The sequence below is a fragment of the Doryrhamphus excisus genome, linkage group LG13, assembly GCF_037039965.1.
Source record: "Doryrhamphus excisus strain RoL-2023G ecotype Guam linkage group LG13, RoL_Dexc_Guam_v1.1, whole genome shotgun sequence".
Lineage (NCBI taxonomy): Eukaryota > Metazoa > Chordata > Actinopteri > Syngnathiformes > Syngnathidae > Doryrhamphus > Doryrhamphus excisus.
Genome location: NC_136369.1, coordinates 10217498 through 10243407, shown reverse-complemented (window position 1 = coordinate 10243407; position 25910 = coordinate 10217498). Strand labels below are relative to the sequence as shown.

Here is a 25910-nt window from a genome sequence, read left to right as displayed (position 1 = left end):
TACCCGGCTGCGACTGTTTGGATTTTCGATTATAAAGTGTTGAAACGTCAAAAACGACAAAAATATCAAATTTTGACAAATTCACGATTGTGTTTTTAACACTAATAAATGATTGAACCGAAATGGAACAGTCAAACATGGGGCATTTTGGCAAAAAACGGAAGTTAATTTCTTTTTCATGTATGTGCATGGTAGTTACAGGAAAACGATTCTGAACACATTTTACCTTTATTCCATATAAACCAAAGATAGCTACAGGCTTATCTCCAAAATGACAGCTGTGTTAAAGTATATCCAGCAATTCTAATCCATTAAATAAATAAAAAACACCCTTGTGCAACATGTAAATACGTATAAACAAAGCAGCACCAGCAGAAAGATCAGATCAACAGTCCCATACATTTACACAGCAACTACACCAGATGATCCTTTAACACATAACAGTGTTGTAAATTGCTATGAATTACTATTATTGTTACTTACCGGCACCTTAAATATACATTGCTTGTTTTTCCTCCCTTTAGCCACTAGATGGGGACCTTCTACACTTTATATGACTACAAGTTCACAAAGCTGGTGATGCAGCTGGACTGAAGAAAATGCTGGTACCCATGTGGACTGATCTCCATTCAGGGTCACTCAATGCAGATAATAAAGGAGGGATTACCGCACCAGACTAGCAGGCGCAGGAACAGTGCCCTGCAATGTATTAAAACAGCCGTTTTCCATCTCATTTACTGTAGGTACAAAATGTGATATTTACAGAACGTACTCATGGTAGTCATTACAAAATCCCATGTAGATTATAAAATCATAGATTATTTTCTTAAAATAGGGCACATCAGCATTAAAGATTATATATTATTAGAATTTCTATAACACCATATTTAAAGTCAGTGTTTGGTTAGACAAAAGTTGTATCTCCTATTAAATAAGAAGAGGTGTGAGAGCACACGTTTGTCTTTATTCAGTGATTTGAAAAGCACAGCTTCATCAATCATTGATGACCTGGCCTCGACACTGCGTTCCTATCTGCACCTGAGGGCAAAGGTCAAGGAGTGCGGACTATAAGCAACAAGTGGCAGCTCGGTCAGGTGCACGGATGAAGACCATCATCAGTGCACAGGCCCTCTTTTTTTTTTTTTTCTTGTAGTGACGTGTTAGACATGTTGAAGTATGGCATGCTAAAAAAAATGAATAAAACTCAGACTTGTTATATCAAACATAAGGATTTTTTTAATTTTATCAAGGTGACAATTACCGTCTAGTCTTCCATCACATTTGTGCACATTTAAAATGGAGCGGAGCACCAAGAGCAAGACCCAACATTACTAGGAGACCTTGTAAGGTTTTAGTAGCTACCAGAAGCTATGACCAGATTCCAACTAATCCCATGGCACCGTTTCAGTATGAAAATAAATATCAGAGATGATGAGGGCTGTTAGTATCCCTGCCTAATGATCTTTGACGTGACAGTACAAAAAAGCATAGCAACTTTTTTTTAATCTTCAAGCGATTTGACAAATTTATCATATGCAGCTTGGTCCATGAGGCCTTCCAGCTCGTCTGGTTGTTGGATCGTCATCTTGATGAGCCACCCTGAATAGGTAAAAGGTCATATTACAGCACACAGTACATGCATTAATGGTGCATATACTATACTGTTGATACTTACCATCTGAATAACAGGCTTTATTCACCAGTCCAGGATTGTCTGCCAGCTTTGTGTTAATTTCCTTCACTTCCCCCGTCAGTGGTGAGTACAACTCACTGGCGGCCTTCACACTTTCCAGGGCACCAAACTCGTCTGCAACGCAAACATGGAAGCAACGTGACACGCCTTATCTCAGTGCACAGCTTTGCGGAACTGCACAGTGAGAGTCATACCCATTTGAGCAAAGGATTGGCCAACTTCAGGAAGCCCACAGTACACAACGTCGCCCAAAGCTTCCTAAAAAAAGACATATCTTTTAGAATTCTTTACTACTGTTTACTACTCTACTGTTTCTAGTACTGACAGTAAAAGTCTTTATTTGCATATGACCTATCAATTTTAATGTGACGGTTTGTTTCACAGTACAGTAAGAGAACATTCAAAACATAAAACTGCTGACATGTCATGTCTTTAAGCTCCGCCCATTTCCGGTTAAACCCAACTCACTGCCAGTTTATACCCCGCCCACTCCGAGTACAGATACGAATACAGAATTTAGATGGGGGAACAGATCCCTAATAGCATGATTTTGCATTATATTGTTAGCCAATATCATAAATAAATGTAAAAATGTATAATTTATTTATTTATTGGGCATGTCAGTCCTGGATGATTGGTATCGGAATCGCAGCATAAAATCCTGATCGGAGCCTCCCTACATGAAACATCTAAATACACAGAGAAAATAACCTGTGTGAACATACAGTCAGTTTACAGGAGCTCCATTGCAGCTAGGTTGCCGCCATGCTCAAAGAACATAGTGTCAAGTTTGAGTGTGAACTGACAGGTTTTACTGCAGTCTATAAATCAGTGTTCACTGAAACAAAGAGCAGCAATGTGCAAGCTGCCAAAGATGACAAGCTTGAAAATTTGCTAAAATCAAGCCTGAAAATGAACACAGTACATCAAATGCACCACGTGAATTGTATGTACTAATGTGACGATTTGGCGGACATTACTTAAAAGTACCTTAAAAAGGTGTCATACTCATCAGTAACACTTCAATGTATAATAGGGTGCACTTCTACACCACTGCAAAGTACAATGATACACACCAATGGAGGTTATGTTTGTGCCTGAATTTGTAAGTGTTTAGTTTGTCGAAGGGTATGGTGTGGTTGAAGTATGAAACCATCCCACATTGTCATTATGAAAACTGCTAAACGAGACAAAGCCAATGATCCACATCGTTTGGAAGTTGACTACGAATGTGCCGTGTACATTACCACCCCCTGCAGGAAAGGAGTGGGAAATTATGTACTGCAACCTTAAATATGTGCCTCTAAGTCACATATTGTAATGCAGTGCCTAATTGAGTGTCCAATGAGTGCATGTTATCGTTCAAGATTATCTTTGTAATATTTTCCTGCAATATCAAAATCAAATCAACTTTATTTGTAGAGCACTTTTCCTGCAAGGACATGCAACAGAATTAAAAACAATTACCACAATTAAAAAGAAAACAATTACAAAGAAAGCCCCTCCCTCCATACTAGACACACACACACCCACCCACAATCACACACAGTAGGGAGACATGGCATGGCACTGAGGCAATAGCCGTAAAAAAAACACAAAAAAAATGTTTCTGCAGGTGAGGACAAAGTGCAGAGTATCTGAAGTAGACTGTGCAGATTATCTGAACCCAGCACCCCAATCCTCGCCAAAGCGGTGGACCAAATGTGTCATAAATCATCATAAATGAATGATTAGTGAGAAGACAAAGACAAGGGCCTACCTGAGCGTAGTTGCTGATACCAACTGTGCCAATGTCACCTTCTACTCGCACCCACTCATGCTTATCTGTGAACTTCAAAGCTGCACGGACAACAAAGAAAGAAGATTAGCAGATGAATGTGTGACTTGTATAAAAAAATAAAATAAACATGGCCCACATCGGAACATAAGGAGTTATAGAGACACACTAAAAAGAAAAAAATGACTGTATTTAACACAAATCTGACATGTTTATTTAAATTAATTGAACTGCTTAGCGTATCTTGACTGACATCAGATTGCCTTTAGAATGTTTAATAAATAAAGTACATATTAAAGTGACCCCCACATTCTTACAATGTTATGTGCACTCTGTGGGGGAAAAAAAGTTTATCGACTAAATCCAAACAAATTGGAAGTTGACCAGCATCTTAGAATTTATGTTGGAAAAAAAGTGTGACTATTTATACTTTAAGTAGGTTTTTGGATGTCACAGTGAACTTCACCTTTGACCGCTCCCTTAAAACTGATATTAGAGCTAATTTTAAAGAGGTTCAGGTTTATTTCAGGGCTAGTGTTAACAAGGAGATAACTATGATCACTTAGGTTGAACAAATATAAAACACATGAGCAAACAAATGAAAATATGGCATGAACAGTTTGTCAACATTATAAAATGTTGACGTATGACTAGGAGAGCACAATCAGGGCTGAAAGTCCCCCTGTGTGAAGGCCTGGATAACTGCAATTAAAAACTATATTTAACACCATCGACATTTATCTGTTTTTGCTAACATGAAATACAGGTTTAGCTGTTGGCACAGCATCACATGACATTTGTTTAATACATTGCGACATGCAGCAAAACACGAGATTAGCTGTTGCTAATTAAGCCTCAAGTTCTGAGTTAATGTCTCGACTAAATTATAAAAAAAAAGGCTAGAATTATGAATAAATGAAGCTTTGTTGTGAATGGAGCTAACACGCTGCTGCTAATCTTCACGTTCAAACTTTGTTCCACAAATATGAGGTGCACTTGGAATTATAAAGTTTGTACCTGTGGACCGGGCCGCAGTGGTGGCCAGCAACCGCAGACAGCTCTTCGACCATAGCAGACGTGTGACCGGATGAGCTGCTGTCGGTGAAAGCTGACAGAGTCCGGAGGGCAAGTTCACAGACAAGCACCGTAACGCTGCTCTCATCGCCATCTTCACTTCAGTGTGCGGTTCCTCTTTCGCACTGCGCGCATACACTTGACCGCGGGAACGCGCATCATCTACCTCCCCGCCGGTTTGGGGGGCGTGGCATCGTCAGAAAGGGGCAGGGTCTAAATGAATGAAAGAAAAATTAATTAGCAAAAGCGCATGTTTTATGTTTTGCTAATATATGGCGAAATAAACCTGACCGGAATTTGTACCTAGAACTTGCTGAAAATTAAAGGGATAGGTGCTTAGTGACATCTAGCGGCAAACCTTTACATTACAGCGAACCCTTAACTCTTCATGTCTTCGCCACACACACAAAAAAGGCTTTGGTCTGTATTTTAAACAATTGTGACAGTACAAGTAAAATTACAGTCAAGTTATACTTACTATACTTGAGTAAAAGTTGGTAGTAACTTTTTGGCTCCACTGTACACTGCTAGAATTTCCCCTTGGGCCACAGAATAATAGTTTTAAAAAACTTAATGGCATAACTAACAGTTTGTAAGAAAGTGCATCACCTTTAGAATTAAGAAGTACTGTACAAAAAATAGTTGGTAAAATGTACCAAAGTATATTCAATGTTCCTACAGATTTTACATTTCAAAACTCTATTCCATACTTTTTCTAGACCTGTATCATTAGACCGACACTATTGTTTTTATTGTAAAAATGTAAATATAAATACCCTCTGATCTCAGCCTCTCAAATGTGAATTTTTTTTGTCATCTATGAAAGCAGAGTGATCATATTTGTATCAGACTGGGGCTGCCCACCTACTCATGGAGTAGGAGGCGACAACCTCAACAGTCAAGTTGCGATTAATTCAATGCCCTGGGAATACAACCTGGATGAATGACATTACTCACAGGTATATTTTCTTTGTGTTTTATGCAAAACAAGAAATTCACAGTTTGGGAAACAGTGGTTAACATTTTTGCCTCTTTCTGCTTTGTTGCAGACAAAACCACTATCTGTGCTTGACTCATGTTGATTTGGTCTGTCAAGGCCACACGGGCTGGTTTCCACCAAATTAAAACCCACCACACAGTCTGTGTCCAGGGTGCGAGGGGTGCGAAGGTCAGCTCTACTTATTTTTCCTGTAGATTTGATGATCATTTGTAGTCTGTTCCTGTCCTCTTTGGTTGCAGAGCCAAACCAGACAGTGACCTGTAGGCTGAATGATTGCAGTATAAAACTGGGTCTGCATCTCCTGGGGTTGATTGAACTTCCTGAGTTGTTATAGGAATTACAAGCTCTGCAGAGACTTTTGTTGTACAATGTCTATCTGGGAGTAACAGGTACTGTAAGTGCTGTTACAGAAATGCACTAAGCATAATTATTAAATCAGTTCATGAATTTAGTTAATTAACAATTTATTTCATTGAAGCTTAAAACGGGTTAAAATATTGTACATTATTGTCATGAAATGACAATTATGTTAATGAATTTATTGTGTGTTTTCGTTGTTCCCATGGCGGAACTAAATATTCTTGTTTGTGCTGCTAAGTGGCAGCATTAAGTGAAGGACAAAAAAGGAAGTTATAAACGCACAGCACGTATTTTGCACGTACTGTCTAAGTGGGAAGCTAACAGTCATCCGGATTTCCAAGACTTTAAGGACCTCTTTTCACGACCAGCAGCCAACGAGGTATATTTTAAGTTGTTAATCAGTTTTATGATATTAAGTTTCATTTGAATATGTTTGATATGACGAGATCATTTTTGTGACATGTACCGTTTGTATCTGGTTGAATGCATTTCTCACGGCGTGAAGGCAAGGATGTATGAGAAACAAGCTCATATATTAAACGCCCGTTTCAAAGAACCGACCTGTGTCTGTTGTCGTGGAGAGAGCTACAGTGAGAACTCGCCTGCTCATCGCGGGTAGGAGAGACCGGAGCATACAGCGGATGACGACGCAACGAACATCCACCATGTCAGATGACCAAGCCCACGGCGCATTATCGGCATAGCGACTCCAAGTAACGGTGATCATAGACTGCGTTAAAGCTGCAATCCAACGGGACGAGGCCAGAAGTGCTCTACCAAAGTCTTAAAGTTGAAGTGGTGTGAGAAGGGCTTAAACCCGGAAGTTGCAGCCAAGAACTCAGGTCTACTTACTGATTATTTACTGGGCTAAGCATATACGTTTGGGATTCATTTTGTATGCAGATGTTCGTAGCTACATGTCATAAGGTCTAAACGGTAATTTAACCATAAGCAAACTAATAAGTTAAGGTTTAAAGGTGAAAGAAACGTTTTAGGTTGAAACTAAGATTTGTGATTTTAAGGTTAATGGTAAAAGGAAGGTATTTTTTTATTTAAAGGGTAACACCAGTGAAATTTAGAGTCACTAAAAACATTTATTTCATCAAGATAAGGTGATTTAACACATTTCTTAGCACATTTGGTCAGCAGTTAAGGTTGATGTTTGCATATTTGTGCTAAAGCAAGTTTCTCATTTGCTTAAAGGGACTGAGGTAATTTAAGTTTAGAGCAGTTTATACACTATAAATTGAGGTTCACACGTAAACAGTCTCGACACAGCCTCCACATAGTTAATAACAACTCATTGAAGAAATATTGTAACTACCATTACACATAGTGATTCAATTCACTTAAAATGTCTGACACAAACACAAAGACCCACCACGAAAACACGGAAGGAACAGCTCAACCCCATGCCGCTGACATTCAAGCTGCTGAAGAAAGGGAAGAGTTGCGAAGAAGTGAAAGAGCTCGAACCCTGACTAAAAAGGGAAAGGAATTTCAAGAGGAAAGGTTGAAGGATGTCTCTGAAGATGGCCTCTGAAGATGAATTAATGGAGATGATTGAAAATATGCAACGTACTTGCTCGAGTGTAAGAGCTGCATATGAAGATTTACGTCGCATACAAACTCCAGAGCCAGACTTGCGACGCAGAGTTGATGCTTGCATAGCACTTTCAGAGTTCATGGTTCAAAGAGCAGAAAGGCAACTCAGAGGGCACACAGCAGGTGAAGAAGAAGAACCTTGGCCCGACGTTGGATCAATTATGGACTCAACAGGTTCATTATCAATGCTACCATCACATCGATCAAAATGCGGCTCTGCTCTCTCAAGCATCCACTCATTCAAGAAAACTGAGGCCGTGGCTGAAGCTGCCGCAGCTCAGGAAGCGTTAGCAGTGTTGGAAGAACAGGAAAAGGAGGCAACAGAACTACAACGGTTGGAAGCTGAGAACCTAGCCAGACAAGTAATGCAAGGTAAGCGTAGAAAGCTTGAACGTCTTGAAGAACTTAAGAAGTTGAATGCTGCAAGAGCTCGAGCAAAGGTCTATCACCAAGCTGAAGAAAATTCAGATACAATTGACCTGCTGCATGACGTTATACAAACTAAAGAACCTCACAGCCTCCATTCCTCAAGTCCACCACTCATTCCCCAGCCTCTGCCAGCCACAGCGCAAGATCTCGACCCCTCAAGTCCACCATTCATTCCCCAGTCTCAATCAGTCACAAACCAAGTTCCTATTTCCCAAGGCTTTCAGTTTGTGCCTCAAGCTTCACCAGCTCTATCATCCATGTGTCAAGGGCAGAACAACTCTGATTTGGTTAATGTGCTAGCAGAAGCTATAAGTGCTAATCGCCTTCCGATACCAGAGCCTGCAACATTTGATGGAGATCCTTTGAAGTTCAAAGACTGGCGACTGTCTTTCAAGACATTAATAGACAGAAAAAACATTCCGAAGAACGAAAAACTGTATTACCTGAGAAAGTACCTAGGTGGTGCTGCAAGGAAAGCTGTAGAAGGATTTTTCCTAGTAGGCACTGAAGCAGCATACGACTCTGCTTGGCAGCTGCTAGAAAAACGCTTCGGAGACCCATTCATTATCGGGTGCACGGATGGCCGAAAATAAGCTCTCGGGATGGATGTGAGCTAAGAGAACTCGCAGACTTCCTCCAGAGCTGTGAAGCTGCAATGCCTCACATTAAGACACTTGAAGTTCTCAACGACTGCAATGAGAGTCAAAAAATTCTGATGAAATTACCCGAGTGGCTAGTGTCAAGGTGGAATCGTACAGTCATGAAAGTCAGACAAGCCAATGCTGTTTACCCACCATTCAAAGAGTTCGTAAACTTCCTATCAAAGGAAGCAGAGCTGGCTTGTGATCCTATATCCTCCATATATGCACTTAAGAGCGTACAGGGTGAGAAACCAAAATACACCAAAGGTCGAGCCATTCAAGCAAAGACATTGTCTACAAACATGACACAGAACGACAGTCCATTATGTGTCTTCTGCAAAAGAACAGGTCATGCCCTTGCTAAGTGCAGAAAGTTTAGTGTAAGGACTGTCCAAGACCGCGTCAAGTTTGTGCAAGCAGAAAAGCTTTGCTTTGGATGTTTAAAGACAGGTCACCACTCAAGAAAGTGTGACAAGGACAAATGCGAAAAGTGTCAGAAGAGACACCCAACGTGTTTGCACGATGACAACTTCAATGGAAGACAAAGGTCGACACCTAAGGGAAACGACAACTCAAAGGATGAAACAGACCCCAAAGAAATAGATGCAACAGCGACCACTAATAGAGTCATACAAAGGGCCAGAAGCACGCAAACATCCTCCATAGTTCCAGTCTGGGTTTCATCAACAAAGGAACCAGATCATGAAGTCCTGGTCTATGCGCTCTTGGACACTCAGAGTGACACGACTTTCATCCTAGATGAAGTGGCCCAGGATCTAAACACAAACAAGGAAAATGTCAGTTTGCGGCTATCTACAATGTCAACGAGGTCAACAGTTATCCCCTGTCAGAAACTGACAAACCTACAAGTAAGAGGATACAACTTACAGAAAAGGATTTCATTGCCACCGCTCTTTACTCGAGAATTCATTCCTGCCGATGGAACGCACATACCCACATCAGAGACAGCTCAAAAATGGCCTCACCTGCATGAACTGGCAGACAAGATACCACCACCACTGGACTGTGAAGTAGGCCTCTTGATCGGCTATAACTGCCAGCAAGCCCTTCTTCCAAGAGAGGTCCTATCCAGCAAAGAAAACTATCCATATGCTCAGCGAACAGATCTCGGCTGGAGCATTGTGGGTTGCTCAAATTCAGCGAGTGATTATAGTGATGCAATAGGAACCAGTCACAGAATCATAATACGATTCTTTGATTCTTTTCCCACTGCCATGTGGGCTGGAGGTGGGTTGGGTGTCACTTGTGGTCAGGTCTGAAGCCAATTAATCACAATAAATGAACGGCCATTTCAATTAAATTTACAATACACAGAGGGCCAGTAAAAATGAGCTGTGGGGAAAAAATGGCTCAGAGACGGCACTTTGGACACCCATGATGTAGCAGGAGTGAGTTTAGATTTTAATTACTCTTCTTGTGTTGCGTTTGTCACAGACCAACCCATGAAAGACACCATCTGTTATCTGAAAGGACCTCAATCATGACAGTCTCCGTGTAATCTTTTAAACACTTTATTTTGCAAAGTTCCAAAGAAATTACTTTTTCTTTTCAACATCCTGCTCAGCAGCCTCTTTAGCTCTCTTGGCACGGATTCCAAAGAGGCGAGCATTGGCCCTGGCCATACGCAAGCTGGCGAAAGCCTTGAATTTCTTCTCGTCCTCAGAGATAACCCTGGGCTTTTCCTTCTTGTACACCTGGGAGGACGACAACAAAACAGTTATTTCATCTAACACCTGCAAAGGCTGGTTACTAATGATGGTGAAGCTAAAGCTTGAGTTGTACGCGGCTGTCATCAGACAAGGGGTTCAGAAGTTTCATCAATGCAATACAGAGATTCCGGAGAAATTGTCATCATCTGACTGAAGTCCAGGATGGGTACTTGGATCGGTACTCCTTGAGGCGCTGCACATTGGCCTGAAGACATTCTGTAGACCTGTTACGGCGGCGAGGGTCCACGGAGATTCCGATGGTGCGGGCCGTCTTTTTGTGGATGCCGGCGGCCTGCAGGGAACAGCAAGGTACATTAAGATTTATTTTTGCTACAGTTGAAAAATGTTTACAGAAAAGGTGTGTTTAATTTAGAAAACAGTCAGAGAGAAGGGTTCAATGCATTCATCAACATAAATACAGCAATTGCAGAGATCATCATCATTTGACTGTTGAAATACAAAGACATTCAATGCAATCCTTTAACATGTGTGCAGTTATACAGTCTGGATAGAATTCATATTAATTAGGCCTTCTTTCCCAGATGTAAAACAAGAGTGTTAATGACCAATTCCTGCTTAGACAAGATTTTATGAAAGACATTGTATTAGTTTCTTCTGTCTCCATTTTTTTATTGTACTTTCTCTTGAATTTAGATTTCAGCTTCTGTGTGTTGCCATGTTAATCTAATCTGCTCAGGGCCTTGACAATATGGAGCGCTGCCCCATGTCACACTATTAGCAATGGGGCAGTTTCTTTAACATTTCAGATTCATCTCAGTACCAGCTTGCTGGCACACTAATGTCAGCATTGTTCCGTCCTATGATCGGCTGATCAGAGCCACATCGCTCAACAGACATGTTACATACACAATGGCTATCTGAGGAGAAATTGACTTCCCTGGTGATTAGATCCATTGTACTTAACCATGTTGTATAAATTACTTGCCAACTGCTCCATATGGTGTTTTGGTGTGGATGTTTGAAGTTGTCTGAACCTTAAATCGACAATCTGTTCTATTTCTCTTGGTTACATTTGAGTGAGCACCAACTGTACAAGCACCCATGTATCACCAATCACAGGGAAATCAGTCAAATAATAAAATATGGTAATCTAAAAGGGTTGGGTGATGTGGACCTTGGCATAAATCACAATATTTTAGGGCGTATCATGATATAAATTGTAAATTGAACAAATTGTATAAAGGCTACACACCATAAGCCATAAAATGAAATACACTTTTAAAGCACATTTATTGGTAACAAACTGGCTAACTTTTCTAATGGGATGTGAGCCTTAGCACACATTGCTACTAAATAAGCAAACTGTAATTCCTGTCTGTGCATGTGAATAAATTATTGGATACTTAATTGGATAAAATGTCCTACTCCTACAATATTGGTTGTAGGAGTAAATATACATAATTTGAAAGATTTACCTTCAGTTCCTCCAGGGTGAAACCACGTCCAGCACGGACCTTGGTGTGGTATCTGATGGTGGGACACCTGACCTGCGGCCTCAGTGGTCCGGCGACAGGACGTGGAGCGATGCGGCGAGCCTTGGCCTGGTGAGCCTTTCGTCTGAGGAAAGAAACCACTGTATCAACCTGCAGTAAACCAAATAGTCTAGTACTGTTGGCAAATAATGCAACACGAACCATCTCTGCAGTTGTAGGAAAAGGGGGGTCCCTTGTTTATTCAACACAGCGCTTATATAGACCTCATGAACACCAGCAATGACGTGGATTTCCAGAATTCAGTCCTTATCTGGTCATGTTTCTTGACTGGACCTAAGTGTTTTGGCAAAACATCTTGGACTCCCCACCCATCCGAAAACATCGTGTATAACAATCAGGTCACGTTGGCCTCCCCAAGTCACGTAGCCCTCTTAAGTTCAACTAGAGTTTACCAGAAAGACAAGTCATGTGCAATGCGCCAGAAAGTACTCATTTTACAATATATTCCCCCCTTTTGGGGGTACTAAACCCCCAAAACAACAACCAATGTCGCTTGGTCCAGTCTTGGCCCCTTGGCACAGTACCCTTTTCCGAAAAGAATTCACATATGGCGTTCAAGGGGATCTCGCTGCCTTCTTGTCCTGGAACATGGGGAAGGGGAAGTGTTGTGGGCTGGGATTCGGGGCCCAGGGCAGAATTGGTTAAGAGCAATGTTTCTGCTCCCATTATCATCGCCCAGAGGATTATTGTGCCTCTGTACAAACGGTGTTAGCCATCTTCAGTCCCTTTCTTCGACCACCCGCCGATGGTCAGCACGATGTGATCTGGAGGGACCCTTTGGCTTCTTTCGTCGAGATGAGGTGGTGACTTGGCACGTCACATTTAGGAGGAGGGCGCTCATCTCACCCCTTCCTCAATGCCAGCCTCCTGGATGGATGTCCTTCTGCTCGGTCTGGCTCTTTCCTCGACTGTGGCCCTCAGGAATGGCTTGTCCCGGTTGATGCGGTCCTCCGGAATGGCTCGTCTCAGTTGGCGGGTTCCCTTGGTTGCCGCCACCTCCACTGGAACATTCCCTTCCTAACTCTAACCCTATGCTTGTTATTTGAGTGTCTGATGACTATTGCAATTCATGAGTTACCTAACTAACATATCCACTACACCCTTCAATATATAAATGTAATCTAACCGCTGTAATGTAGTGAGTATTGACATCGTTGACTACCTGTAGTCTATGGTAACTGTGTAAAATCCTTAATGCTCTAAAGTACTGTGTAGATACCTCGTTGAGCAACTGCGTACGTGTACATTCACTCAAACTATAACGCTATAAGGCAACTAGAATGGTGAGCGACTGATATACTCCTAATATAGTAAGTGTACCTAGTACATGTGTTACTACTGACTGACTGGTATTATCAACACTGATTTAACTGTAAGTGAGTGCATTGTTGTTCAGTTTTGTCAAGTCCCTTGCCCTTCTATATCAGTCCTGTCCATGGGATGGCGGTTTCCCAACCAATATTTGCACAGTTCGTGGAGAGGACTTGGTGCATAGTGACATACAGATGGTGGTGTTCAGCTCACAATCCGGCTCCCGTCCCAATTGTGTCAACAATCATACCTCATGGCTCATTGAGTCCTCTGAGTCACTGCCATCATCCTCACGATCGTCCGGATTGGGAAATCAGGCTGCTCAACCACCTTATAGGGTCCCTCTCGTCTTGGCTCATGCCACTTTCGCCTGTACACTTTGATGTACACCTGGTCGCCTGGCACACCAAACCGTCTGTGACCTTTGTCGACCAGGAACCATGTTTTTCTCCTGCACATAGATAGCGCCATGTATTGCAGTTAACATATTTTATATACTTTTCAATTCATTTTGCAACTGCTCAAGTGGGGGCCCTTTATAAGGCCCTCTCAAATGCGGTGCTGGCATGGGTCGACCCGTAAGCATCTCACGCAGTGTTAGATGTGTAATTCTGTTAGTTTGCATGCGAAAGCTCATTAATGCAAGTGGTAGTGCATCCACCCAATTTAACTTTGTGCTAGCACAGATTTTATTGAACTTGGCTTTGAGTGTCCCATTTACTCTTTCTACCATTCCCTGGGACTGGGGATGATAGACACACCCTAACCTTTGTTTTATTCGCAGTTGTTGTAGAATTCCTTTGGCTACCCAATTCACGAACGCCAGACCATTGTCTGACCTTATTTCTGATGGTATTCCAAACCTCGGATTACTTCACTTAACAAGAATTTAACAACAGTTTCCGAACTTTGATATTTTGATGGCGTCGCTTCACCCCAACGACTAAATTGGTCAATCACTACTAACCTGTACCGCTTTCCATGCACCGATCTAATCATATCTACATAACCTAGCACAGGATATTTGAATGGTCCTTCTGGAACTGGCATGTGTCCAATGGGTGTGGTTATATACCCTTTCTGACATTGTTCTGTTTCACGTTGTCCCAAGACTTCATCAACCATTGACTGTAAATATTGTGACCAATATCCTTGTTGTTTTATCTTCCTTACAACTTCCCCCTTTGCACAGTTATCTGAACTGTGCACATCTGATACAAGCAATGTAAGTAACGAGACTGGTGCAACAAGCAATCCTTCATGTGATCTCCACAAACCTTTTTCATCTTTCTCACAAGCCCTTCAATCGTTTGATTTATACCTTTGTCTGCCTCTAATTTCAGAGGGTTCTGATCGCATCTCGAAATTTTCACGTTGGGTTCGAGCTCTATTCTAACCGGGTTGGCAGATTTCACTAACCCTATGTCTGTTTCGTGTTTTGACCACAAATTTTCTGGGACATGTTTCAGCATGTCTTGTTTTAAGTCACTCTCACCTTCACTGATTTGTGACGTCTGTGGAACATCAAATGGAGTAATGATCACTTCTTTTGGTGTTGCTACATGATGGATCATAGTAGACTGTGCAGTGGTACTCAGACTGTGGTTTTGTTGCTTTTGGAATTTGTGCAAGGATGTACTTTTCCCACTTTTGGAAAGCCAGGAGCACTGGTTTTGATATATCTCCTAACCAGTACACTTTTGCTCGTGCTGTCTGAGCAGTCATTTGGAAATTTTCCTAAGCTCTATCTAATTTCACTTCCTCAGACATACATGAAATATTTACATTCAGTTTACATAAGGCATCTCTTCCTAGCAAATATAGGTTAGCTGAACTGGAGCTGTCATTGGTATTGTTTGACGCTTTCTGAAAATCCTACTGTTTTGACAAATTTGTACTACTGGTTCTTTTTAGTTATTAGTGTTACTATTGGCAGCTGACCTTTCCTTGCAAGATTCTCTGGGCCCCCTAATAACCATAATTTGGACCTCGCCATAGGTCAACTGGACCTGAAAATTGCCGTTGTGAATTTGGTCCTTGGCCTTGAGGTTGTCGATCCCCATAGCCTCCTTCGACCCAATTGGGTGCCTGCCATGGGTTGGTCTTTTGTGGCGTTCGATTTGCTCTTGGTTAAGCATATACATTGATGACAGGTGACGCTTGGACTGATGGTACTGGAGGTGGGGCTGCAGCTGGTATTACGGGTGCCTCCACACTTGGCCTTGCATCCCAGCTGAGGCTTGAGCTTTCTTTTTGTTTGACAGTTCCCCAAGTTGCAATTGGGCAACCTTTCTTTGAACTTGTCTGTCTTGCTCTTGCACCCTTTGTTCATCTCGTCGGTGCTTCTCAATAGCATGTACCACATGCTCACAGAATTCTCTGTGTGACTTTGATGCCAGTCCCACAACATCTTCCAGTCTACTTCTTACTGGAATTGGCATGGCTTCAACTACTGCCGTTCTGAATAGCGTGGTCATCAGGGGACTGTTGTCAACTTCCTCCTCAGTCTCTTGCTTCCACCTCTTCAGCTGGCGGCTGATATATTCAGCAGGGTTCTCTGTTTCAGTGAGTGGCTGTCCCTTCAGGGCCTTGGGATCAATCTTGATTGGATACTCCCTTCGCAGTGTCCCCCATAAGTCTCTGCGATAGGGATTGAACTCAATTCCATCCGCTTCTGGAGTTCGCATCCACTGATGGCCACTTAGATATAGCATGTTTTCCATTGTTGGTATCCCCAACACTCGTGCCCACACAGCCTTGATATCTCCAAGTGCCAGTATTTTGCCCACCGTTTCTTCTTCAAACGCTCTTATCCATTTGCTGGCCCCCTCATGGATACCAGGCAGCCTAGCGATCAACCCCTCAAGATCAAGTGTCTGCCAAGGAATGTACTGTCCCTGTGTTCCTTTTATTAATATTGGTAATTGATTAGCTGGGTCAGTATACCTCTCTGGAGGGTGTATGCCAGGCCTGTATCTTGAGATCATACTTTCCATTGTCTTTACCAGTTGCAGCAAAGGTAAGACTTCCCCCTAACACTTCTCTTTCTTCTGCCGCGCGTATTTTCACTGGATAACTTGCCCTTCTTTTTCCTGATAGAGCACTACGTAATCCTCCTCCTACTCCTCCTCTATTCCTCTCTTCTTGTTTTTCTTTTGCAACATTACTTTGAACATATTTTTCATTAACCTCATCTATCTCATCAAGTTCTTGAATCATAGTTCTTTCCTTTTCTCTATCCGAGTCCAAGTGCTCCAGGTTTAACCAATATGAGTGTCCATCCTTTCTTGTCATCTCTTTAAGAGCATGATCTTTGTCAGCATAACAATCCAAAACTTTTGGCTTCTTTGGTTTTGCACCCTTTCTTTCCGTGCTGCAGTATTGGGGTGGATTTTTCAACCTTTCAACTGGTGAGATAACTTCTTGCTTGTTGTCATCAATGTCAATCTCTCCTGCAAGTTGGACATTTCCTGAGATAAAAGGATAAATGCCAGATGAAGCCACTGCAAAGAACTGAGTATTAGCCTTCATGTTTTTGTTTTTTGTTTTAAATCCATCATGCCTCGACGACAACAAAACAGTTATTTCATCTAACACCTGCAAAGGCTGGTTACCAATGATGGTGAAGCTAAAGCTTGAGTTGTACGCGGCTGTCATCAGACAAGGGGTTCAGAAGTTTCATCAATGCAATACAGAGATTCCGGAGAAATTGTCATCATCTGACTGAAGTCCAGACAGGCCATAATACTCAACTGCTGGTTTGGTTATGGTCTGGAGGGTGGATGTAATAGAAATGCAACTTACAGTTTTGATGGGCATGACAGGTCCTGTGAGCTGAGTGGCCATCTTCACTTCCTCCTCCTGAAAAGATTAAACACACCACTCACCAAGTGTTGCCATGTTTGGAGAAAAACATTTGCAAATATGTGCAACTATTAAACATTTTGACCTCAATGTTTGACCTCAGTCATTTAGCATAAAACTTACAGTGCTGTCTCCCTTCCTAGGAGCAGAAGCCTTCCTGGGGAACAGGATGAGCTTGGATCGGTACTCCTTCAGTCGCTGCACATTGGCCTGAAGAGATTCTGTAGACCTGTTACGGCGGCGAGGGTCCACGGAGATTCCGATGGTGCGGGCCGTCTTTTTGTGGATGCCGGCGGCCTGCAGGGAACAGCAAGGTACATTAAGATTTATTTTTGCTACAGTTGAAAAATGTTTACAGAAAAGGTGTGTTTAATTTAGAAAACGGTCAGAGAGAAGGGTTCAATGCATTCATCAACATAAATACAGCAATTGCAGAGATCATCATTTGACTGTTGAAATACAAAGACATTCAATGCAATCCTTTAACATGTGTGCAGTTATACAGTCTGGATAGAATTCATATTAATTAGGCCTTCTTTCCCAGATGTAAAACAAGAGTGTTAATGACCAATTCCTGCTTAGACGAGATTTTATGAAAGACATTGTATTAGTTTCTTCTGTCTCCATTTTTTTATTGTACTTTCTCTTGAATTTAGATTTCAGCTTCTGTGTGTTGCCATGTTAATCTAATCTGCTCAGGGCCTTGACAATATGGAGCGCTGCCCCATGTCACACTATTAGCAATGGGGCAGTTTCTTTAACATTTCAGATTCATCTCAGTACCAGCTTGCTGGCACACTAATGTCAGCATTGTTCCGTCCTATGATCGGCTGATCAGAGCCACATCGCTCAACAGACATGTTACATACACAATGGCTATCTGAGGAGAAATTGACTTCCCTGGTGATTAGATCCATTGTACTTAACCATGTTGTATAAATTACTTGCCAACTGCTCCATATGGTGTTTTGGTGTGGATGTTTGAAGTTGTCTGAACCTTAAATCGACAATCTGTTCTATTTCTCTTGGTTACATTTGAGTGAGCACCAACTGTACAAGCACCCATGTATCACCAATCACAGGGAAATCAGTCAAATAATAAAATATGGTAATCTAAAAGGGTTGGGTGATGTGGACCTTGGCATAAATCACAATATTTTAGGGCGTATCATGATATAAATTGTAAATTGAACAAATTGTATAAAGGCTACACACCATAAGCCATAAAATGAAATACACTTTTAAAGCACATTTATTGGTAACAAACTGGCTAACTTTTCTAATGGGATGTGAGCCTTAGCACACATTGCTACTAAATAAGCAAACTGTAATTCCTGTCTGTGCATGTGAATAAATTATTGGATACTTAATTGGATAAAATGTCCTACTCCTACAATATTGGTTGTAGGAGTAAATATACATAATTTGAAAGATTTACCTTCAGTTCCTCCAGGGTGAAACGACGTCCAGCACGGACCTTGGTGTGGTATCTTATGGTGGGACACCTGACCTGCGGCCTCAGTGGTCCGGCGACAGGACGTGGAGCGATGCGGCGTGCCTTGGCCTGGCGAGCCTTTCGTCTGAGGAAAGAAACCACTGTATCAACCTGCAGTAAACCAAATAGTCTAGTACTGTTGGCAAATAATGCAACACGAACCATCTCTGCAGTTGTAGGAAAAGGGGGGGTCCCTTGTTTATTCAACACAGCGCTTATATAGACCTCATGAACACCAGCAATGACGTGGATTTCCAGAATTCAGTCCTTATCTGGTCATGTTTCTTGACTGGACCTAAGTGTTTTGGCAAAACATCTTGGACTCCCCACCCATCCGAAAACATCTTGTATAACAATCAGGTCACGTTGGCCTCCCCAAGTCACGTAGCCCTCTTAAGTTCAACTAGAGTTTACCAGAAAGACAAGTCATGTGCAATGCGCAAGAAAGTACTCATTTTACAATATATTCCCCCCTTTTGGGGGTACTAAACCCCCAAAACAACAACCAATGTCGCTTGGTCCAGTCTTGGCCCGTTGGCACAGTACCCTTTTCCGAAAAGAATTCACATATGGCGTTCAAGGGGATCTCGCTGCCTTCTTGTCCTGGAACATGGGGAAGGGGAAGTGTTGTGGGCTGGGATTCGGGGCCCAGGGCAGAATTGGTTAAGAGCAATGTTTCGGCTCCCATTATCATCGCCCAGAGGATTATTGTGCCTCTGTACAAACGGTGTTAGCCATCTTCAGTCCCTTTCTTCGACCACCCGCCGATGGTCAGCACGATGTGATCTGGAGGGACCCTTTGGCTTCTTTCGTCGAGATGAGGTGGTGACTTGGCACGTCACATTTAGGAGGAGGGCGCTCATCTCACCCCTTCCTCAATGCCAGCCTCCTGGATGGATGTCCTTCTGCTCGGTCTGGCACTTTCCTCGACTGTGGCCCTCAGGAATGGCTTGTCCCGGTTGATGCGGTCCTCCGGAATGGCTCGTCTCAGTTGGCGGGTTCCCTTGGTTGGCGCCACCTCCACTGGAACATTCCCTTCCTAACTCTAACCCTAGCAAAAATAGGTTAGCTGAACTGGAGCTGTCATTGGTATTGTTTGACGCTTTCTGAAAATCCTACTGTTTTGACAAATTTGTACTACTGGTTCTTTTTAGTTATTAGTGTTACTATTGGCAGCTGACCTTTCCTTGCAAGATTCTCTGGGCCCCCTAATAACCATAATTTGGACCTCGCCATAGGTCAACTGGACCTGAAAATTGCCGTTGTGAATTTGGTCCTTGGCCTTGAGGTTGTCGATCCCCATAGCCTCCTTCGACCCAATTGGGTGCCGGCCATGGGTTGGTCTTTTGTGGCGTTCGATTTGCTCTTGGTTAAGCATATACATTGATGACAGGTGACGCTTGGACTGATGGTACTGGAGGTGGGGCTGCAGCTGGTATTACGGGTGCCTCCACACTTGGCCTTGCATCCCAGCTGAGGCTTGAGCTTTCTTTTTGTTTGACAGTTCCCCAAGTTGCAATTGGGCAACCTTTCTTTGAACTTGTCTGTCTTGCTCTTGCACCCTTTGTTCATCTCGTCGGTGCTTCTCAATAGCATGTACCACATGCTCACAGAATTCTCTGTGTGACTTTGATGCCAGTCCCACAACATCTTCCAGTCTACTTCTTACTGGAATTGGCATGGCTTCAACTACTGCCGTTCTGAATAGCGTGGTCATCAGGGGACTGTTGTCAACTTCCTCCTCAGTCTCTTGCTTCCACCTCTTCAGCTGGCGGCTGATATATTCAGCAGGGTTCTCTGTTTCAGTGAGTGGCTGTCCCTTCAGGGCCTTGGGATCAATCTTGATTGGATACTCCCTTCGCAGTGTCCCCCATAAGTCTCTGCGATAGGGATTGAACTCAATTCCATCCGCTTCTGGAGTTCGCATCCACTGATGGCCACTTAGATATAGCATGTTTTCCATTGTTGGTATCCCCAACACTCGTGCCCACACAGCCTTGATATCTCAAAGTGCCAGTATTTTGCCCACCGTTTCTTCTTCAAACGCTCTTATCCATTTGCTGCCCCCCTCATGGATACCAGGCAGCCTAGCGATCAACCCCTCAAGATCAAGTGTCTGCCAAGGAATGTACTGTCCCTGTGTTCCTTTTATTAATATTGGTAATTGATTAGCTGGGTCAGTATACCTCTCTGGAGGGTGTATGCCAGGCCTGTATCTGAGATCATACTTTCCATTGTCTTTACCAGTTGCAGCAAAGGTAAGACTTCCCCCTAACACTTCTCTTTCTTCTGCCGCGCGTATTTTCACTGGATAACTTGCCCTTCTTTTTCCTGCTAGAGCACTACGTAATCCTCCTCCTACTCCTCTATTCCTCTCGTTTTTCTTTTGCAACATTACTTTGAACATATTTTTCCATTAACCTCATCTATCTCATCAAGTTCTTGAATCATAGTTCTTTCCTTTTCTCTATCCGAGTCCAAGTGCTCCAGGTTTAACCAATATGAGTGTCCATCCTTTCTTGTCATCTCTTTAAGAGCATGATCTTTGTCAGCATAACAATCAAACTTTTGGCTTCTTTGGTTTTGCACCCTTTCTTTCCGTGCTGCAGTATTGGGGTGGATTTTTCAACCTTTCAACTGGTGAGATAACTTCTTGCTTGTTGTCATCAATGTCAATCTCTCCTGCAAGTTGGACATTTCCTGAGATAAAAGGATGCCAGATGAAGCCACTGCAGAGAACTGAGTATTAGCCTCCATGTTTTTGTTTTTTGTTTTAAATCCATCATCGCCTTTAGCTTTCAGCATTTCGCGATTCTTTTTAATTGTTTTCCTGAACAATTCACCTTCCTTTTTAAACAATTGTATGATTTCCAACTCCTTTTCCCTTTTCTGCTGCCTCTTCTTACTTTTGTCTTTAGCTTTATAGTCTTTAATTCTGACTTCCATGTCATTACACAAACTCACATCGAATGTTCCACCTTTGGGCCAACTTGGATTTAAGCTTTTAGTACGTTTTGTCCACTTTTTGGAGATCTTCTCTATGTCATCCTTCCTTTTTTGGGTATTTTAGCCCTAAAATCATTGTTGACAGAATAGCCATTTTTAATGTTTTTCGTTCAGAAAAAATAACTGTTACTATTTGTTTATAACAAAATGAAATATTTTTACAAAAATACCTTGAACTTGGACTGTAACTATACTTTAATTTAATGACAATTGTGTTTATCCAGGTCCAAAATTAAGTATTTTCCAAATGATGTACACTAACGTGACGCATTAGAATATTCTAGACACACTAACTCTGAACACAAAAACCACTGTAAAATAAAAAGTCTTGCACTGGCGCACTTCCACTTCAACACTCTGAGGGAGGGTTGTAGCCACTCCCCTTGTAACACCTCGCTCAACACCTCCTCCAATGAATCAGTTCACATCCGGTCAATGGCACAACCACACAGCTTGACTAAATTTAAAACACTTTTAAAATAATGTGCAACAGAGTTTAATCACTATGCGGAAGAGACACGTTCTATTGTCCATTCAACTGTAACAATCATGTCCTTTCAACAAGCCTACCACCTTTACCACACTATGACGCACTTCAAATTTCTCCTTCACAACACATGAGGCTGACTAACACAGTTAAACACAGTGTCCTAACTTAGCAACTCCTGCGACAAACACAGAGATGACACACAAACTGCTTGCACTTAAGCTATGTTTCGAGTTGACCTTTTTGTTGTTCCAGAAGAGATCATTCAAACACAGTTTAATATAGGAACTATGGTGACAATACACTTAACCACACTTCTCACTTGGTTGTTTGGCACTATTTAGCTATTTATACTGGCTTATGTTGCTGTACTGTGATTAGCGTGAATACGTTTACAGCTATTCTCTTGGCCGGTCACAATGCCAAGCCACACTTTTACCCTCAGCTGACCCTCATTCATATAAACACACACACACACACACTCAAGACACTGAATAGAAAACAGCTGGAAGATTTACAGTATAAGACGAGACAGTCAGCCAAACACACACTAGAAGTCTGGAATAAGCCAATCGAACTCTGGAGTTTTATTTACATGCACGAAAACAATCACATAATTTGAGCAATTCGATTGATTGCTTCACGCCTTACTTTCCTCCAGTTTTCTAGATTAGGTATACATTAATATACTCATAAATTATTCGGTCCACCTCATAGGACTGCAAAACTGTATTCGAGTTACATCACAAAGTACACAAGAAGTCTTGCTTTATTGCAAATCTACCATGTGTAGTTTGAGTATGCTTCTCTTCTCACTAGACGTGAAATGATTCACGTGTATTTTATTAGGCGCAACCTTTTTGCTCTATAGTTCGTCACCTCCTTTGCGCGTTTGGAGGTCGTAACTACCCAGACTTGGCGCGCAACTCACGAACTCTGCGTTAATGAAGGTATCCCTCTGTACCATTTGCAGTCGGCTTCATCTTTAGCCTGACAGTTCCTCTTGAACACACTCCGGGACTCAGAGCTGCTGCAGCATAAGTCTTAAAACACACAGCCGGCAAGAGCCTCTTGCTCTTTTTCTTACACTTAACACTTCTACAACAAGCCAATCATGCTGTAATACAGCCGGACTCGAGTCATTTTTAGTTAAAACACACAAAGGTTTTTCCCACTCTCAAGTGAGGGCTACACTGTGTGAGTGTACCCCACCAACAATCTGCATTTGTATTACTCATGCAATAATAACAGGCTCTTTTATTTGGAGAAATTTAAACATTATTGCTCATTAAGTACCTCCACAACTGCATCACACTGTCAAGCCAAATGGTAGGAAATCTTACCTATTTTTACGGCCGTTGGCTTGCAGTGCTGTGCAGTTCCGGAGCCACAGGCATCAACGTCTTTCGTTCCAATCCTGTTCGTGACGCCAAATGTTGGCAAATAATGCAACACGAACCATCTCTGCAGTTGTAGGAAAAGGGGGGTCCCTTGTGTTTGAAGTTGTCTGAACCTTAAATCGACAATCTGTTCTATTTCTCTTGGTTACATTTGAGTGAGCACCAACTGTACAAGCACCCATGTATCACCAATCACAGGGAAATCAGTCAAATAATAAAATATGGTAATCTAAAAGGGTTGGGTGATGTGGACCTTGGCATAATTCACAATATTTTAGGGCGTATCATGATATAAATTGAACAAATTGTATAAAAGCTACACACCATAAGCCATAAAATGAAATACACTTTTAAAGCACATTTATTGGTAACAAACTGGCTAACTTTTCTAATGGGATGTGAGCCTTAGCACACATTGCTACTAAATAAGCAAACTAATTCCTGTCTGTGCATGTGGATAAATTATTGGATACTTAATTGGATAAAATGTCCTACTCCTACAATATTTGTTGTAGGAGTAAATATACATAATTTGAAAGATTTACCTTCAGTTCCTCCATGGTGAAACCACGTCCAGCACGGACCTTGGTGTGGTATCTGATGGTGGGACACCTGACCTGCGGCCTCAGTGGTCCGGCGACAGGACGTGGAGCGATGCGGCGTGCCTTGGCCTGGTGAGCCTTTCGTCTGAGGAAAGAAACCACTGTATCAACCTGCAGTAAACCAAATAGTCTAGTACTGTTGGCAAATAATGCAACACGAACCATCTCTGCAGTTGTAGGAAAAGGGGGGTCCCTTGTTTATTCAACACAGCGCTTATATAGACCTCATGAACACCAGCAATGACGTGGATTTCCAGAATTCAGTCCTTACCTGGTCATGTTTCTTGACTGGACCTAAGTGTTTTGGCAAAACATCTTGTATAACAATCAGGTCACGTTGGCCTCCCCAAGTCACGTAGCCCTCTTAAGTTCAACTAGAGTTTACCAGAAAGAAAAGTCATGTGCAATGCGCAAGAAAGTACTCATTTTACAATAATACTAACAGGCAACAGAAATGCATTGGTGTTGTCCTAAACCTTGCTGACATTTGCCACAAACACGATCAACATTCAACTTTTCAATAAAGATACTGCGTCACTAATCACATTAAATCACTGTATTCACACATTCAGGCAAACCACCAAAAGGATTTATATGCCATCCATTTAACGATTTTATTTTAGGTTTCAACAGATTCTCGTCATTGCTGACCGTTAATTATACTACACGTAAACGTACATGCACATGTAGCCTACCTTTGATAAATTACAGCAATTTTGTAAACCCATATAGAACGTATTGTGATACATGCAGAATATCATGACAACTAAACGTGGCATCTACACTAACCTGCGGAGCTTCCTGGCTGGCTGGTTGAACCAGGTGCGTACTCTTTTCTGCCAGTCTTTGTGGAAGTGGGGGTTCAAGATCATTCCATTCCGGCTGGGGGCCATGGTTGCCTACTTCCCTGGAACACACGATTCACCGACATGAGCTAGCTTCCATGCCGGCATCATCATGCATCTTCGCTGAGCAATGGCTGGCAGTTAGCCTCGCAAGCAGCGATTCAACCAGACATTTGTCAACAACTTCATGACACCATTAGAGTAAGTAATCGTGGGAAGCCTTCTCGGCTTCAAATTCTTATGGTAGTTACGGTATGGTAACCCTTTTGATTTGATAAATGTTTGCAGGAATGCTAGCAGGCACGCTACTGCTAGCAGACATCACTTTCAAAACAGAGGTTTTAAGGGACTTTAACATGAAAATTCAAGTCAATGTTCACCTAAATTCATAATTGACCAAATGTACTACTAAATCCCACTAACTAGACGCATACACGGTACATCTAGGGTAAGGATTGCGATAGAGTATCCTGAAATCAGTAGAAGACAACATTCGTACCTACAAGGGAGGAAAATGGCCGAAAGGAAAAAGGAAGGAGAGAAGCGGTGGATTGTGGGATATGTGTGTCCATGTGGGCGTCAACTAGCCAATCAGCGACAGCTATGTAACCAAAGAGTGTATATCACGTCCAAATAATACCTGGCTGCGACTGTTTGGATTTTCGATTATAAAGTGTTGAAACGTCCAAAACGACCAAAATATAAAAGTTTGACAAATTCACGATTGTGTTTTAGTGTTCAAAACACTAATAGATGATTGAACAGAAATGGAACAGTCAAACATGGGACATTTTGGCAAAAAACGGAAGTTAATTTCTTTTTCATGTATGTGCATGGTAGTTACAGGAAAACAATTCTGAACACATTTTAACTTTATTCCATAAAAACCAAAGATAGCTACAAGCTTATATCCTGATAGTTGTCCCTGAGTAAGGGCAAAATGACGGCTGTGTTAAAATATATCCAGCAATTCTAATCCATTAAATCAATCAAAAACACCCTTGTACAACATGTTAATACATGTAAACAAAGCACCAGCAGAAAGATCAGATCAACAGTCCGATACATTCACACAGC

The 25910-nt window shown here is 42.0% G+C and overlaps 3 protein-coding genes and 2 non-coding genes across 7 annotated transcripts; all 5 read right to left on the bottom strand.

The window, feature by feature from the left end:
- Nucleotides 1-954: 954 nt before the first annotated feature.
- LOC131139265 (glycine cleavage system H protein, mitochondrial) lies at nucleotides 955-4706 on the bottom strand. The gene is given in 6 exon segments (XM_058088679.2): nucleotides 955-1599; nucleotides 1676-1807; nucleotides 1888-1951; nucleotides 3453-3532; nucleotides 4488-4674; nucleotides 4677-4706. Coding segments are annotated over 6 exon segments (591 nt in total). The 3' UTR covers nucleotides 955-1501.
- A 5389-nt stretch (nucleotides 4707-10095) lies between these two features.
- LOC144901599 (large ribosomal subunit protein eL13-like) lies at nucleotides 10096-25448 on the bottom strand. 3 transcript variants are annotated; one of them, XR_013629650.1, is made up of 7 exons: nucleotides 25333-25448; nucleotides 24778-24895; nucleotides 18437-18578; nucleotides 17122-17295; nucleotides 16939-16995; nucleotides 13385-13585; nucleotides 11746-11887 (listed from the first exon to the last, which is right to left on the bottom strand). XR_013629650.1 is itself a non-coding variant. In XM_078795622.1 (6 exons), exons 2-6 carry the CDS (start codon nucleotides 24879-24881, stop codon nucleotides 10136-10138), a joined length of 636 nt encoding a protein of 211 aa, XP_078651748.1. In that variant the 5' UTR covers nucleotides 24882-24895; nucleotides 25333-25448; the 3' UTR covers nucleotides 10096-10135. The 3 variants fall into 3 exon arrangements, 2 of the variants coding, with proteins under 2 accessions (XP_078651748.1, XP_078651747.1); XM_078795622.1 differs by lacking the exons at nucleotides 11746-11887; nucleotides 13385-13585; nucleotides 18437-18578 and adding exons at nucleotides 10096-10294; nucleotides 23932-24073; XM_078795621.1 differs by lacking the exons at nucleotides 11746-11887; nucleotides 13385-13585 and adding an exon at nucleotides 10096-10294.
- On the bottom strand, nucleotides 10301-11967 carry LOC144901636 (large ribosomal subunit protein eL13-like). Its single transcript, XM_078795821.1, has 2 exons — nucleotides 11746-11967; nucleotides 10301-10601 (listed from the first exon to the last, which is right to left on the bottom strand). Exons 1-2 carry the CDS (start codon nucleotides 11965-11967, stop codon nucleotides 10452-10454), a joined length of 372 nt encoding a protein of 123 aa, XP_078651947.1. The 3' UTR covers nucleotides 10301-10451.
- Nucleotides 10376-10454, bottom strand: LOC144901642 (small nucleolar RNA MBII-202). Its single transcript, XR_013629703.1, has one exon. It is a non-coding gene; the product is annotated as a small nucleolar RNA MBII-202 (small nucleolar RNA).
- On the bottom strand, nucleotides 16774-16852 carry LOC144901644 (small nucleolar RNA MBII-202). The gene has a single exon (XR_013629705.1). It is a non-coding gene; the product is annotated as a small nucleolar RNA MBII-202 (small nucleolar RNA).
- Nucleotides 25449-25910: the final 462 nt, after the last annotated feature.

Coding starts and splice junctions, on each gene's coding strand:
- LOC144901636 (XM_078795821.1), bottom strand. CDS start 11,967: ATGGTTCGTGTTGCATTATTTGCCAACAGTACTAGACTATTTGGTTTA. Junction 10,602..11,745: donor TCACCCTGGAGGAACTGAAG/GTAAATCTTTCA, acceptor TGTTCCCTGCAG/GCCGCCGGCATCCACAAAAA.
- LOC144901599 (XM_078795622.1), bottom strand. CDS start 24,881: ATGGCCCCCAGCCGGAATGGAATGATCTTGAACCCCCACTTCCACAAA. Junction 17,296..23,931: donor TCACCATGGAGGAACTGAAG/GTAAATCTTTCA, acceptor TGTTCCCTGCAG/GCCGCCGGCATCCACAAAAA. Junction 10,295..16,938: donor CTGTCATGCCCATCAAAACT/GTAAGTTGCATT, acceptor TCGTCCTCCCAG/GTGTACAAGAAGGAAAAGCC.